At 37.7% G+C, this 13,532-nt stretch overlaps 3 protein-coding genes across 4 annotated transcripts; all 3 read left to right on the plus strand.

Annotated features, from left to right (window-relative positions):
* Positions 1–5,912: 5,912 nt before the first annotated feature.
* LOC133862762 (uncharacterized acetyltransferase At3g50280) lies at positions 5,913–7,686 on the plus strand. The gene has a single exon (XM_062298632.1). It carries the CDS (start codon positions 6,014–6,016, stop codon positions 7,490–7,492), a length of 1,479 nt encoding a protein of 492 aa, XP_062154616.1. The 5' UTR covers positions 5,913–6,013; the 3' UTR covers positions 7,493–7,686.
* A 797-nt stretch (positions 7,687–8,483) lies between these two features.
* LOC133862765 (uncharacterized) lies at positions 8,484–9,742 on the plus strand. Of its 2 annotated transcripts, none has more exons than XM_062298636.1 (2): positions 8,484–8,717; positions 9,089–9,742. In XM_062298636.1, the coding sequence occupies exon 2, from the start codon at positions 9,091–9,093 to the stop codon at positions 9,514–9,516; it is 426 nt and encodes a 141-aa protein (XP_062154620.1). In that variant the 5' UTR covers positions 8,484–8,717; positions 9,089–9,090; the 3' UTR covers positions 9,517–9,742. The 2 variants fall into 2 exon arrangements, with proteins under 2 accessions (XP_062154620.1, XP_062154619.1); XM_062298635.1 differs by having other exon boundaries at positions 8,487–8,717; positions 8,853–9,742.
* A 113-nt stretch (positions 9,743–9,855) lies between these two features.
* On the plus strand, positions 9,856–13,399 carry LOC133862763 (BAHD acyltransferase DCR-like). Its single transcript, XM_062298633.1, has 2 exons — positions 9,856–9,871; positions 12,105–13,399. The coding sequence occupies exons 1-2, from the start codon at positions 9,856–9,858 to the stop codon at positions 13,397–13,399; spliced, it is 1,311 nt and encodes a 436-aa protein (XP_062154617.1).
* Positions 13,400–13,532: the final 133 nt, after the last annotated feature.

The raw sequence follows: 13,532 nt of genomic DNA on the forward strand, positions 1-13,532 counted from the left end.
CCAAATTTTACATTTTATTATAAAATTTTACAACCTAATTAATGAAACAAAATGGATTTCTCAACTAACAATGCGTCTCATGGGAAGACATATTTCTTAAGAAGTAATGTTTCTTTTCACACTCATTTTACATCGGTAAACGTGATGTGCTTTAAGTTATTTTTTCATGTTAGTCGCTTTTTAAAAAAAATTATAATAACTTAAAATACATCATGTTAATCGGTGTAAAATATGTGTGAATAATAACATGCATTACTCATGCATTGCCATATATTTGCATTAATATTGATGCATATTGGAGGAGAAAATGGGTGAATTTAATCCTATAGGACAAGAATTTATTATATATATATACCATCCTAGGCAGCTTTTGGTAGCTTAAGATGGGCTCCAAACACAACCTTTAGTACATATTACAAAATCAAAGAACCTGAAAAGCGAGGGATGCGAGAACCTTTCATGGTTGGACTTGAGCTGGAAGACACGTGGCAAGTGTCAAAGTTCACTGCAATGCATTGGTGTCTACTTGGGGGCTAGCCCGGTTTTGAATATAAGTATATTAAGTATATAAGTAAATTAATATTATATGTTGTTAAAGACAAATGTTACACAAATCGATGATTTCTCATAATTAAAATACTTATATATTTATATGTTTAAAGTTTTTTTTTTTATTCTAAAAAAGAATATTTATATATAATTAAATGAATAATGTTAGGGATCATCTTTTTATCCTTCTAAATTGATGTAGCTTTTAAAATCGTCATTGAATTTATGATTAATCGCTATTAAATTTTGATTCAATGGTAATTTTAAAAGTCATATCAATTTTGAGAAGATAAAAAGATAGTCCTAACATTACTTGTAATTAATATATGTTTTACTTCAAAATTGTACTTGAATTCTATCAAAATTAAATTTTACCCTTCAATCTTCAATTCTTCATTCATGTTTTGTCTCCTCGAACAATAAATTCTTGTTTTGCTTGTTAACATTTTTTTCATTATTCCTTTTATTTTATTTTTTTCAACACAAAATTATTAAACAAATAACTTAAAACTACTTTCATCTTTTACGTAATATTAAAATACTAGTAATTCATATAAATAATTATAAACAATATTGATTCAAGATTTAATCCTTATTTAATCCTTATTGGTGTTGGTTATCGAACACATCATTAGCATGGTACGTATAGATTAGAGCCTACCCATCAAAACAAACTTGTTGGGACAAGTAACAATCCGATCAATAATTTATTAAGAATCCGGATCCGTGTCAGCATGGTACCCGAATTCCTAAGTCCGAGTTGGGCTTGAACTGTCATACATGTGGAAAATGCCAACATTTTCTGGGGTCCTCGTACTTGGACGCCAGTGTTGTATTTTTAAGGACTAAGGAGCAATGGAACTTCCAAGTCAACTAATTAAGTAACCCACATACCATCAACTTACACCAAATGTACCGTTGGATCTCTGCCAGATGCCGACAAATCAGAAATGGCGGTTGTAGAGATTCTTGGTGCACCGACCTTTCCCATAAGGTAATCGCATGCATACTGTCACACATAGGCTATATACTAAAATAAGATTAATTACTATAATGATAGACGTAATTAATTTTCCACAAGACAGTTCAGGATTAGCTAAACAGTTATAGATTCTTAAAGCCGGCCTTTCTTGGGATTGGGAGAATGATTGACAGCCAACATACAGAACGTAAAAAGTCGGCGCTTCTTCTACGAATAATTAAATCTTGCACGAGAAATTTTTAACATTATTTTACAGTGCCAATTGCCGAGTAATGCTGCATTGCTGCTTGATTAAGCAAATTCTTAGAAATGACAGACCTTTTTTCTTTCTTTCTTTTTTTTTTTTTTTTTTTTTTTTTTTTAATGATCATATCATATTAAAACGCTTCGGGAATAATGATGGTTTAATTAATTAATATCTCTTTGTTAATGCTTTTTAAAGAGTATATTTTCTTGATTGTTAGAAAATGATATAAAAGTAAAAATAATTTTAAATGATTTGTGATTGTTTTACGTTTTGGAATGTTTATAAATGTTTTTGTTGTAAAAACAGAAAAATAAAATGAAGAAAGAATAAAGTGTTATCAAACAAAGTGGCTTTGTTTGTTAAAATTTTGCTTTAAATAAAAAAAACATAACAAACAACTCAAATCCAAACTACTATAAAATTATTATTTAGATAACTTTTTGTATGAATAAGTGGGAAGAAGGATCAATTCCCATTTTTCTACTCTCTTCTCCCAACAGCCGGCCTTAGACTTCATCATTCAGAAAATATATATGCTCTCATCATCTTCTTCTTTTTTCTTTCTACTCTTCGCTCATGCCCTCCCTTCCCATCCTCGCCTTTTCTTTTATTTATATATGTTCTTCGACTAGATCAGCAATTTTGACATCTCTGCTATGTATTTATCTATATACTTTTGTGTTGTGCTGTTTATCTCCTCCTTGACCGCTAATTGCTAATTTTGTTTTTACTTTGAATAAGAGTTTTATTCTTTTTATATTTGTCCTAATAAGCGATCTATATATAGGATGAATGTTAGTGTGATAGGTTATCTCTCACGGCCTGGATAGTTCGGTATGAAGGGTTATCTCTTACAGCCGGTTTAAATAAATTTTTAGGATATTTTGCTTTCCTTGGCTTAGATCTAGTTTGCTAGGAACAAATATCATCTTTAACTATTTTTATACATGTGTTAACAGAAGATAGAAGTCATAGATAACACTTTATTGTAAGAATTTTGTTTGTATCAATGACTTTATAACCTCATAGCATGTGAATATGATTTTGCAAAGCTTTACGCTCGTGATCCTTGATCAATTAAATACTCACATTCTTCATTAAAAAAAAAAAAATCCAAACTTCTATTAAAAATATAAAAATAATTTTCATATTTATATCTTATCATGTTAGTTCGCAAAAAATAGAAGTGTCATAAGCAGTTTCATATACAAAGTGTTGCAATCATGAACCTCAGCAAAAAAAAAAAAAAATTAATAATAAAAATTAGTTTTCAAGATAAGTTTATCTCGATCTTTCACTTCCATCATCGTAAATATTTTCTAAATATGAAGTTCATTGCATGTTTGTTGGCTAATCGACAATAAATAATTTTCTTTTGCTTCTATATATTATCTTAATTGATTAGGTTATGCAGCTCCTAATTAACTTCGGGGGGAATACACCTCATGATAATTGTCCTATCTATGAATAAATTATTTTTCATAATCTTGTTGCTCATCCACTTAAAACTTCTTTTCTTAATCCGCCCATTTTTATGTTTTGTCTTTTGTCTTTTCTTTTACTTGATGGATAAGATTGAGTCTGAAAAAAATGTTTGGGCTACTACATTTTTATTACAACTCTTTTACAAATTTACGGAGGAGTTTATATATTTAAAATAAAATAAAAAATCTTAAGATTAGTTGAAACTGTTACATCGACATTGTGAGATAAAAATGTGGTTTATAGCATTACTCTCACTCTTTTAATAATGATTAATCCAATGCATGGTTTATTGGGCCGTCTTGGGACTGCCACATCAATATGGTATATATCATACTCAAGGAATAAAAACGTAGTTTATAGCATTACTCTTTATAAAAATAAGTGTCATGTGGATCGTCATATAATACTTTACATTTTAATGATTAACGTGGTATAAGTATTAAGTAAACTGTCATATTAATTTATAAATATAGTAACCGTTATGTAGGCTATTACATGTCAAATCATATTTTAGTGATTAACGTGATAAATATCACGTAGATGTATCACATAGATTGTCACATTAATTTGTGAGTAATTAATAGCAAAAATTTGTCAGCCTAAAGAGAAGCTAGCAAAGAAGCGTAAGATTTAAGGTTGAATAAGTTTGTCTGTCTCACATTGGCCGAACTTATGTCTCACATTGGCCGAACTTACTTATGAATATACTAATATATATGGAGGTCATATCTTTTGCAATTGCTATATAACGTAATATTTCTTCTAATAGATATGGTAAAAGATCCATGTGGATCGATCTTATCAGTGTATTTTAATTATTCTAAAAAGATTAATTGTCGCATTATCACAAGAGATACGGTCGTCCTCCTAGGAGATATATATCCAATGGCCCTATCCACACAAGTTGCCAAGTGGAATTATGTACTCTTATTATTTTCGTACTCTTTTTTTTGGGGTATTTGCTATTTTTATTGGCTACAAGAATATTATACACCACATTTTTATTTTATTTTATTGATGTGATCATAACAATTAATTTTAAAATTTTATTTTTTTAAGAGAGACCGATTGATTGTCTCACTACGTCAAAGTACGATAAAAGTCGGATTTATAGCATTTATCTTTTAGCAAATAGTAATACTAAAAGAAAAATGATAAAAAAAATATATTTTTATCCCCTTACTAGTCAACCTTACTGATGGGGTAGTGCAACTAATCAACTTTTAGAATTTTTTTTATTTTTTTTTAATATTGGCCGATCTATGGATTAATTGACACTACGTGTTAGCATAATAGGATAAAAATGAGTAATGCTATATATATAACACACTAGTTATGCTGATGTGATATTCTCAATCTATCATTAATTTTTATTTTTATTATTCTTTTAATAATAGTTGAACTAAGAGTAGATTGACAATGCCATACCAATTATTATAATGAGATAAACAAATAGTAATACGTTATATATAACATCACTCAATAAAAATATGATTTATAGGATTATTATTACACTTTTATTTTACGATTATCCTTGTTAAACTATAACTTTACAACAATTAAATATCAAATTTATTGCTAAGAATTGAATGCGTAGGAGGCAATATATTACAAATCTCGTATGTATAGGCATTTGTGTAAATCTAGGCAAGACTCTCGTGGGATACTGCTGCGATTTGAAGGAAAAATCTCAGGAGATTCTAGTAATCTCCAAATTGTATCATAAAATCCGAGTCCCACTTTCCATAAATGGCCGTTATTTGTATCTCCACCATTGCCATATCTGCCAAACTTCCCCCACAGTTTGCATGCCAGGACGGTTCTACAACCTGCCACGTAGCTATTTGTTACAGGTGTCATCACCATAGTAATTAAGAGCATTCAAACGCCCTATGGAGTTAGATAATTAAATAATATTCGTCCTCTCATGCATTCTCGTGCAGATGTAGTAATTAAAAAAAAAAAAAATTAATTAATTAGAAGTTCACTTGTTAACTATATACTATTAATTATTTTACTAATTACAGACGATCATTCGAGCTTGTGTTTCTTTGTCCGATGCAATTCTTGCAATAACATGCATGCTTGGTTTACTTGTGCGATGGTGCATCAAATTTAGGATGAAATTTCTTAACTATCGGAAAAGAAGAAAGGGGAAATGCAAAAAAGTACACCTTTTTGAATGCTTTTTCGTAAATTATCTTATAAATTAGAGAAATAATTAAGGTAAGAGAAAATTGCAAAGCCATTTTTTTTAAAAAAATATATATATATATATATATATATATATATATTTTAACAATTCGAACTATTAAATCAGTTAATCAATAATTTTAAAAATAAAAGTTGTAAAACCTTTTATACGTTATTTTCATCAATTATGAAGAGTAACTTCAATTTATAAAAATATATAAATTAACTGAAGTTCAGGGACACGTGGTCTCCAACCATACCCTGCTAGCATTAAAAAAAAAAAAATGTTCAAGAGGCAAAGTACGTCTCATATACAAACTCCAAAATAAAATCACAAAAAATAAGGAAAACACAGACACTAAAATAAGGGGAAATACCCACCTCGATCAGCGTTCAAGTGCATGAACCCACCTCATTATCTACGCGCTTTGCCACTATAAATACCCATCCAAACTCTCCCTCCTTCCTCACTCACTCCTCACACGCAGCGAGAGAGCGAGAGGCATACCAGAGCGAAGAAGAGCAGCAAATTCCAAACAATCATAAATCCCGTAAAAATGCCTTGCTCAACAGCTTCCTCTTCGCCGTGTTGTACTCTGATATCCAAATGCACTGTGTTTCCGGACAAAAAGTCTACACACGGAGACCTCAAGCTCTCCGTCTCAGACCTCCCCATGCTCTCTGTCCACTATATTCAAAAGGGCGGCCTCTTCGCTCGCCCTCCCATTCCCATCGAATCCCTCGTCACTCTCCTCAAGAGCGGCCTCTCTCAAACACTTTCCCACTTCCCGCCTCTCGCCGGCCGATTTAGGACTGACTGCGATGGCTACGTGTACATCACGTGCAACGACGACGGAGTGGATTTTATCCACGCCACTGCCACCAATTTGTTCATTCGCGACATTTTGGCTCCAACCCATGTGCCTGACTTTGTCAAGGATTTCTTTGCGTTCGACCGAACCGTGAGCTACAACGGACATTTCAAGCCCATCTTGGCTGTGCAGGTCACAGAGCTCGCCGACGGCATTTTCATCGGCTGCGCTGTGAACCACGCGGTTACCGACGGCACGTCGTTTTGGAACTTCTTCAACACCTTCGCTGAGGTATCTCGCGGGGTGAAGCGGATCTCGAAGCAACCGGACTTTACCAGGAGCTCTCCGTTGATTTCTCCGGCGGTGCTGCTATTACCGGAGGGAGGTCCCACAGTCACCTTCTCCGTCAACGAGCCGTTGAGTGAAAGAATCTTTAGCTTCAGCAGAGAAACGATTCTAAAGCTGAAAGACAGGACGAACAACCGCAAATGGAGCGATAACGGTCACGTTGACGCCGTCGAGTTGATGGGAAAGCAGAGCAACGACGCTTACCTGAATAACAACACGAACGGAAAAGTAACGGCCATTCTTGAAAACTGGTTCAAGAATGCCGTTTCGAAACCGGTAAACGAGGAAATGGAGTCGAACAAAAACAAAACCGTGGAAATCTCATCGTTTCAGTCCCTATCCGCGCTTCTCTGGCGATCGGTGACACGCGCGAGGAAATTGCCGTCTACCAAAATGACGACGTTCAGAATGGCGGTGAATTGTCGCCACAGGCTGGAGCCCAAGCTGGATCCGTATTACTTCGGGAACGCGATTCAAAGCATTCCAACTCTTGCGTCAGCTGGTGACGTGTCGTCTCGTGATATGCGCTGGTGCGCTGAGCAGCTCAATAAAAATGTTAAGGCCCATGACAACGCTACGGTGCGCCGCTTCGTAGAGAATTGGGAGAGCGATCCAAAGTGTTTCCCGCTGGGGAACTTCGACGGTGCATCGATGACCATGGGTAGCTCTCCGAGATTTCCGATGTACGACAATGATTTCGGGTGGGGCCGACCCTTGGCGGTCCGGAGCGGTAGAGCCAACAAATTTGATGGCAAGATATCGGCCTTCCCGGGGAGAGAAGGTGGCGGAAGCGTAGATCTTGAGGTGGTTTTGGCGGCCGAGACCATGGCGGGCCTTGAGGCCGATTCCGAGTTCATGCAATACGTGTCCAATTAATTACAAGCAAAAGCGTGGCATGCTTAAGTTGCTTGACATTGAAATGTTATGTGTGACGTGTCTAATTGTAAGGGAAAAGAGGCATGATGGGGTGCGTGCGATCAAATGCGTCAAAGCCAACTGGTTGATCGGATTAGGCTTGGGAGGTTTTTGTTTATTGATTTGTGACATAAATTAAGCTTCTGATTAATATCTGTTATGACTTTTCTTTTTTTATTTACGTCTTCCATTTTTTCAAATTTTTGCTCCTATTCGAATTTTAAAGTATTAATCTCGCTGACGCTGTACGTATTATATTTTGATTGTAAGAGCGGACGGAAATTCTTAAATTAGGCGGAGGGTGGGAGGAGGGAGGTTCTATCTGTTTTAGGTGTTCTTAAGTTGCAGCCTAATTCCAGAAAATTACAATTCCAACTGCTCAAGGTAAAAATGAAAGGCTCAAAATTTCATATAATTAACCGTCTCAAATATTGTAAGCACGATCTCTCTCAAAAAGACTAGTTTCTGGACTTAATTTCTCTGTAAGAACTCTCAAATTACTAAGGTTATATGGACATGTTTGTTATCATTATTATTTACTTACATTACGTATTTTAAATGTTGTAGGATTAATTAATATTACGATATGTGGTCCTATAATATGATATATTTTTTTTTTTGGTTCTTTATCTAAAGAAGGTTGACAGGCTTATCTTAATCAGTTACTTGAAACGACTCTACTTTTAAAAGGGGAGATTCCATTCAAGAAATTTTTTTCCTGGTACTGTGAGCTGAGCCCATTTATGATTCTGAGCAATGTACAGGTCAAACAGATAAAGAAACATTAAATAGGGTAGGATAGGACAGGGCGACCATTGTTAATGCCAAGTTGCCAAATGCTTCATTTTATTATGAAGTTTCGATTTTGGAAGGGGAGGCTATAAAAGTAATTTGACAGTCCATTCGAGTCTGTCTGTCTGTCTGCGGGTTGTTGGATAAACAATGGGCAGCTCAAATGGGCCATTGTTCGACATATATGCCAGCCCATTGGCCGTATTATTGGGCATGGTGATGGGCCATGGAGCCCAAATTAAGATTTTCTAAATCTAAAATCCAGAGCCTCAGCCGCGGGATTTGCTGGTTCGGAGTTTGACGGTGTTTGGGTCGGGAACAGCGAAGGAGACTCAGATCTAATCACAGGAAAATACGAATTTACCGTTTTGCTCTTCCTCTCTCTCAGTCTCAGGTAACATCCTTTTCCATTTCTCTTCGATCTTCTATATGTTCTGAGTGATGCCGACTTCGGCTTGGGCTTTTGCTGCAATGATTTAATCGCAAACTCTCTGGATTGCTTTAATATGACATGGGTAATGATTTTTAGCCAACTATGAACGATTTGAGCATGGTCTCGGGAGGGAGTTTTTTTGCATGTTTTTAATGGTGGAAGTTGAATACATATGCAAGCTATGGAACTGTCAAAGAAGACGAGGAGAAGGGGCTTTCTGAAAAACTCGGTTGCTTTTGTATGCGTAGTTGTGTCTGTTTGTTGCCTTTTTGTAGTTATCATTTCTATGCTTCGGCTTCCTGAAGTTCCAGTTGGGTTGTATCGAACAACAGAGATGGGAAAAGTTTCCGAGAATGAGAAGTTCATAGGGAGGTTTGGGGAGATGATGATTGGGATGTTGCCTCAAGATCTTGCTTTTACTGTGTTTGTTCCTTCCCAGAGAGCTTTTGAGCGCGATTTGAGGCTGCGAGTGAATGATAGTCTTGTGGGGGAGAAGATGAATGATACGTATGCTGTAGTTTCTCGGATTTTGGGTTTCTCAGCTGTTCCTCGGACGCTTTCATCAGTAACGGTACCGTTTGGTAGGGAAATCTCATATGATTCCATCTCTGGGTTTACTTTGTACATTTCAAAGGATATAGATGGGGTGCTGTTTGTTAACAGAGTCCGATCAGAAAGGGTGGATCTTAGAAAGAGAGAGATTGTTGTGCATATTATGGATGGAGTCATCATGGATGCTGAGTTCGAGCAATCAATTTGAGCTTATTACAGTGAAGAAGAAGAATGAGTGAAAACCATCCATCCAAGCTCTATTTGAATTGACTTCATCCTTAGCTTGTATACTTCATTGGTCATGGATGGTAGAAAAATAGTCAAATGATTATATACTGAACAATCATAATTTATTATGATACCAAAACAGGGATTTTGAGATTAGATTTTTGAGACAAATAGTAATTTGATAAATCAGAGACGTATTTTGCGCATCTTTTGTCCTCGTTTATCCTGCCAATTGATTATAATTTCAATTGAATTAGAAGCTTTTGCTATTTTGTTTCTCTCGACAAAGCACCTCAATGAAATGCTGTAAACCTTCAAAATGGAAATCGGCTGCTGTTTTCCGTCAAATAGACCTTGTATTTTTTGTCTTCGCCCAACGGAGGACATCCTCTATGCAAGCTTTTGATTATGGCAACCCATCATCATTTATATGAAAATCGCCCTGGTCAAATTTTGGTGCTGTGATACCATTTTATTTTGGATTCCGATCCCTTGTCATTTCCTGTCCAAAGAGAAGGAAGCAGGGGTAATAATAAGGGGATGTGAGAAAGGTCTCTGCTCGGGCGGGGCTCTTCTACCTGAGTAGGAACGTTCCCTCTTACATACCCCTATCCCTAATAACAAGGGACTGCAAGAGAGGCCCCTGCCTAAGTGAACCCTCCTACTGCTCGGACGAGACTCCTTTACCCGAGCAATGGAGCCCCTCTCACATACCCTTGTCCCCTAGCAACAGGGATCCTTATCCTTCCATTTTTATCCTCGAGATGATTGTTAACCCCGTTAACAGGGTGGAAGAAGCCTGCTGTCAAGACGAAGCATTATAATCAGGTCGATCTGCATTACTCGATCGGGACTTACCCGAGTTGGAATTTGCTGACCTCATTTTGCAGTATGAATGATGAATAAAAGAATTCCATAGGATGCTCAGCTCCATCTGTTTTCATTCCAGATTAATTTCTGTGATGGGGAACAAAAATAAAAAATAAAAAAAATAAAGGAAAGAGAGAAGCATTTGAAGAAAGGAGTAATGCTCAAATGTTAAACAACGAACATCCGTATCCCCAACTTGGGAATTTAGACAAAATAAAGGGCCAAGGAAACTGAGGCTCATCAGGAGCGTAGTAAATCCTATGGCGTCACTTTTGAAAACATGCATATATAAAATCCTTTTGTAAAATGTATTCTTTTTTTTCCCAATAAACTTTCTCATGACGACCACTTAAAACTGTCTAGCTCTATGCCATTACACACCAAGTATTAGGATGACTACATTAAATTTTCAAACAGGAAATTGTGGAATGTCAAATTAAGCACAATCAACAGATGTACACGCATCACGCATGGACACACACACACACAGCTAGCGTATAAGGGGAAGAAGAATTCACTCCACAGAAGTGCCTCACATTTCACATTCACCATGGCAGCAGTTCCAGCCCCCAATGAACAGTACAGGCAATATAGATTCCAGTCAAGTCGTAAATTAAAAATGCAAGATTTTCTTCTTTAATTACCCCCCATCCTGCACTTACAGGAAGAGGAGGAGGTGCCATTTGGGTTATCTACTTGTAGTGATAAATTTTGTTAATATATTCAAACACTGTAAACACATGAATTTCAATCAAGCAATTAAGTCCTTGATCTATAGCATATATCAAACAGGCAAGCTAGAAATGAACCTGTAAATGGTAAAGAATCTCTTGGTTTAATGCATGGGATCTTTCCATCAATATATAACAAGGCCAAGATAACTACGTATCGACAGGATGTGGAACTTCGATTAATATTAGATAAAGGATGAACAAAAGGTATAAAAGAATATACAGGAAAAAGGGGAACGCAGAAGCTAGTTCTTCAAGAACCAGATGCTATAATACCAAGCTATGTAAATATCACCTAGTGATCTACACATAACAACTTAAAAATACTGTAACACTTCCTCCTAACTAACCGTGATCTATCTCTTGCATGAGCAAACTATAACCAGACGAACATCGAAATCTCCTATTAATCTGGGAAAATCACAATTTTGAAATCTCACTCATTAAAAAGTCCATGAATAATGGAACGTACCCATGCCAGCAGAACCTCCAACGACGCATTTAATTTGTTAGTGTCCCTGGCGACCCTGTTGTAGTTGTCGACGATACTGAGCAGGACCGGAGGGTACACTATCACCTTCTCTGTCGCCGGTCGGTCTCGACCCTCGAAGCAATTTCCTGCTTTTACGTAAAAGTGAATAATTTTGAATATTTTGTGAGCGAATGTTTTTGTTTTGAAAAAAAGGAAACTAAAGGGAAAATGAGAACTTTCCTTGTCCGATGCAATTCTTACAATAACTTGCATGCATGCTTGTTTTACTTGCGATATGATGGTGCATCAAATTTAGGACGAAATCTTTCGACTATCAGAAAATTAAAGGAAGAGGGAAACACAGAAGCACGCCATTTTTAATAACATGCATGCTTGTTTTTTTAATAAATACCAGTCCAAACAATCCCTCCTTCCTCACTCGCAATTCCAAACAATTAATCATCAATCCCGTAAAAATGGCTTCCTCATCAAAAGCTTCCTCCTCGCAGTGTTGTACTCTGATATCAAAATGCACGGTGTTTCCCGACAAAAAGTCCACACTAGGAGACCTCAAGCTCTCCGTCTCAGACCTCCCCATGCTCTCCGTCCACTACATCCAAAAGGGCGGCCTCTTCACTTCCCCTCCCATTTCCATCGAATCCCTCGTCGCTCTCCTCAAGAGCGGTCTCTCTCAAGCACTTTCCCACTTCCCGCCTCTCGCCGGCCGATTAAGGACCGACTCCAATGGCTACGTGTACATCACGAGCAACGACGAAGGAGTGGAGTTTATCCACGCCACTGCCACCAAGTTGTACATTTGCGACATTTTGGCTCCGCCCGATGTGCCTGACTGTGTCAAGGAGTTCTTTGCGCTCGATCGAACCGTGAGCTACGACGGCCATTTCAAGCCCATCTTGGTTGTGCAGATCACAGAGCTCGCCGACGGTATTTTCATCGGCTGCACTGTGAACCACGCGGTTACCGACGGCACGTCGTTTTGGAACTTCTTCAACACCTTCGCTGAGAAGTCTCGTGGGGTGAAGAGCATCTCGAAGCAACCGGACTTTACCCGGAGCTCTCGGTTGATTTCGCCGGTGGTGCTGCAATTACCGAAGAGCGGTCCCAAGGTCTCCTTCTCCGTCAACGAGCCGTTGAGGGAAAGAATCTTTAGCTTCAGCGGGGAAGCGATTAAAAAGCTGAAAGCCAGGACGAACAAAAACAAAACCGTGGAAATCTCATCGTTTCAGTCCCTATCCGCGCTTCTCTGGCGATCGGTGACACGCGCGAGGAAATTGCCGTCTACCAAAATGACGACGTTCAGAATGGCGGTGAATTGTCGCCACAGGCTGGAGCCCAAGCTGGATCCGTATTACTTCGGGAACGCGATTCAAAGCATTCCAACTCTTGCGTCAGCTGGTGACGTGTTGTCTCGTGATCTGCGCTGGTGCGCTGAGCAGCTCAATAAAAATGTGATGGCCCATGACAACGCTACGGTGCGCCGCTTCGTAGAGAATTGGGAGAGCGATCCAAAGTGTTTCCCGCTGGGGAACTTCGACGGTGCATCGATGACCATGGGTAGCTCTCCGAGATTTCCGATGTACGACAATGATTTCGGGTGGGGCCGACCCTTGGCAGTCCGGAGCGGTAGAGCCAACAAATTTGACGGTAAGATCTCGGCCTTCCCGGGGAGAGAAGGCGAAGGAAGCGTAGATCTTGAAGTGATTTTGGCGGCCGAGACCATGGCGGGGCTTGGGGCCGATTCAGAGTTCATGCAATACGTGTCCAAATAATTGCTTAACATTTAAATGTTGCGTCTCTAATTGTGGGAAAAGAGGCATGATGATGATGGCATAGCGGAACAAAATAAAATAATTTTTGTTATAATAAGGCCAAGGGCATAGTGGCCCAAGCACCTTTTCTTTT

This window comes from Alnus glutinosa, chromosome 3 (genome assembly GCF_958979055.1).
Source record: "Alnus glutinosa chromosome 3, dhAlnGlut1.1, whole genome shotgun sequence".
NCBI classification, from domain to species: Eukaryota; Viridiplantae; Streptophyta; class Magnoliopsida; order Fagales; family Betulaceae; genus Alnus; species Alnus glutinosa.

Coding starts and splice junctions, on each gene's coding strand:
- LOC133862762 (XM_062298632.1), top strand. CDS start 6,014: ATGCCTTGCTCAACAGCTTCCTCTTCGCCGTGTTGTACTCTGATATCC.
- LOC133862765 (XM_062298635.1), top strand. CDS start 8,929: ATGCAAGCTATGGAACTGTCAAAGAAGACGAGGAGAAGGGGCTTTCTG.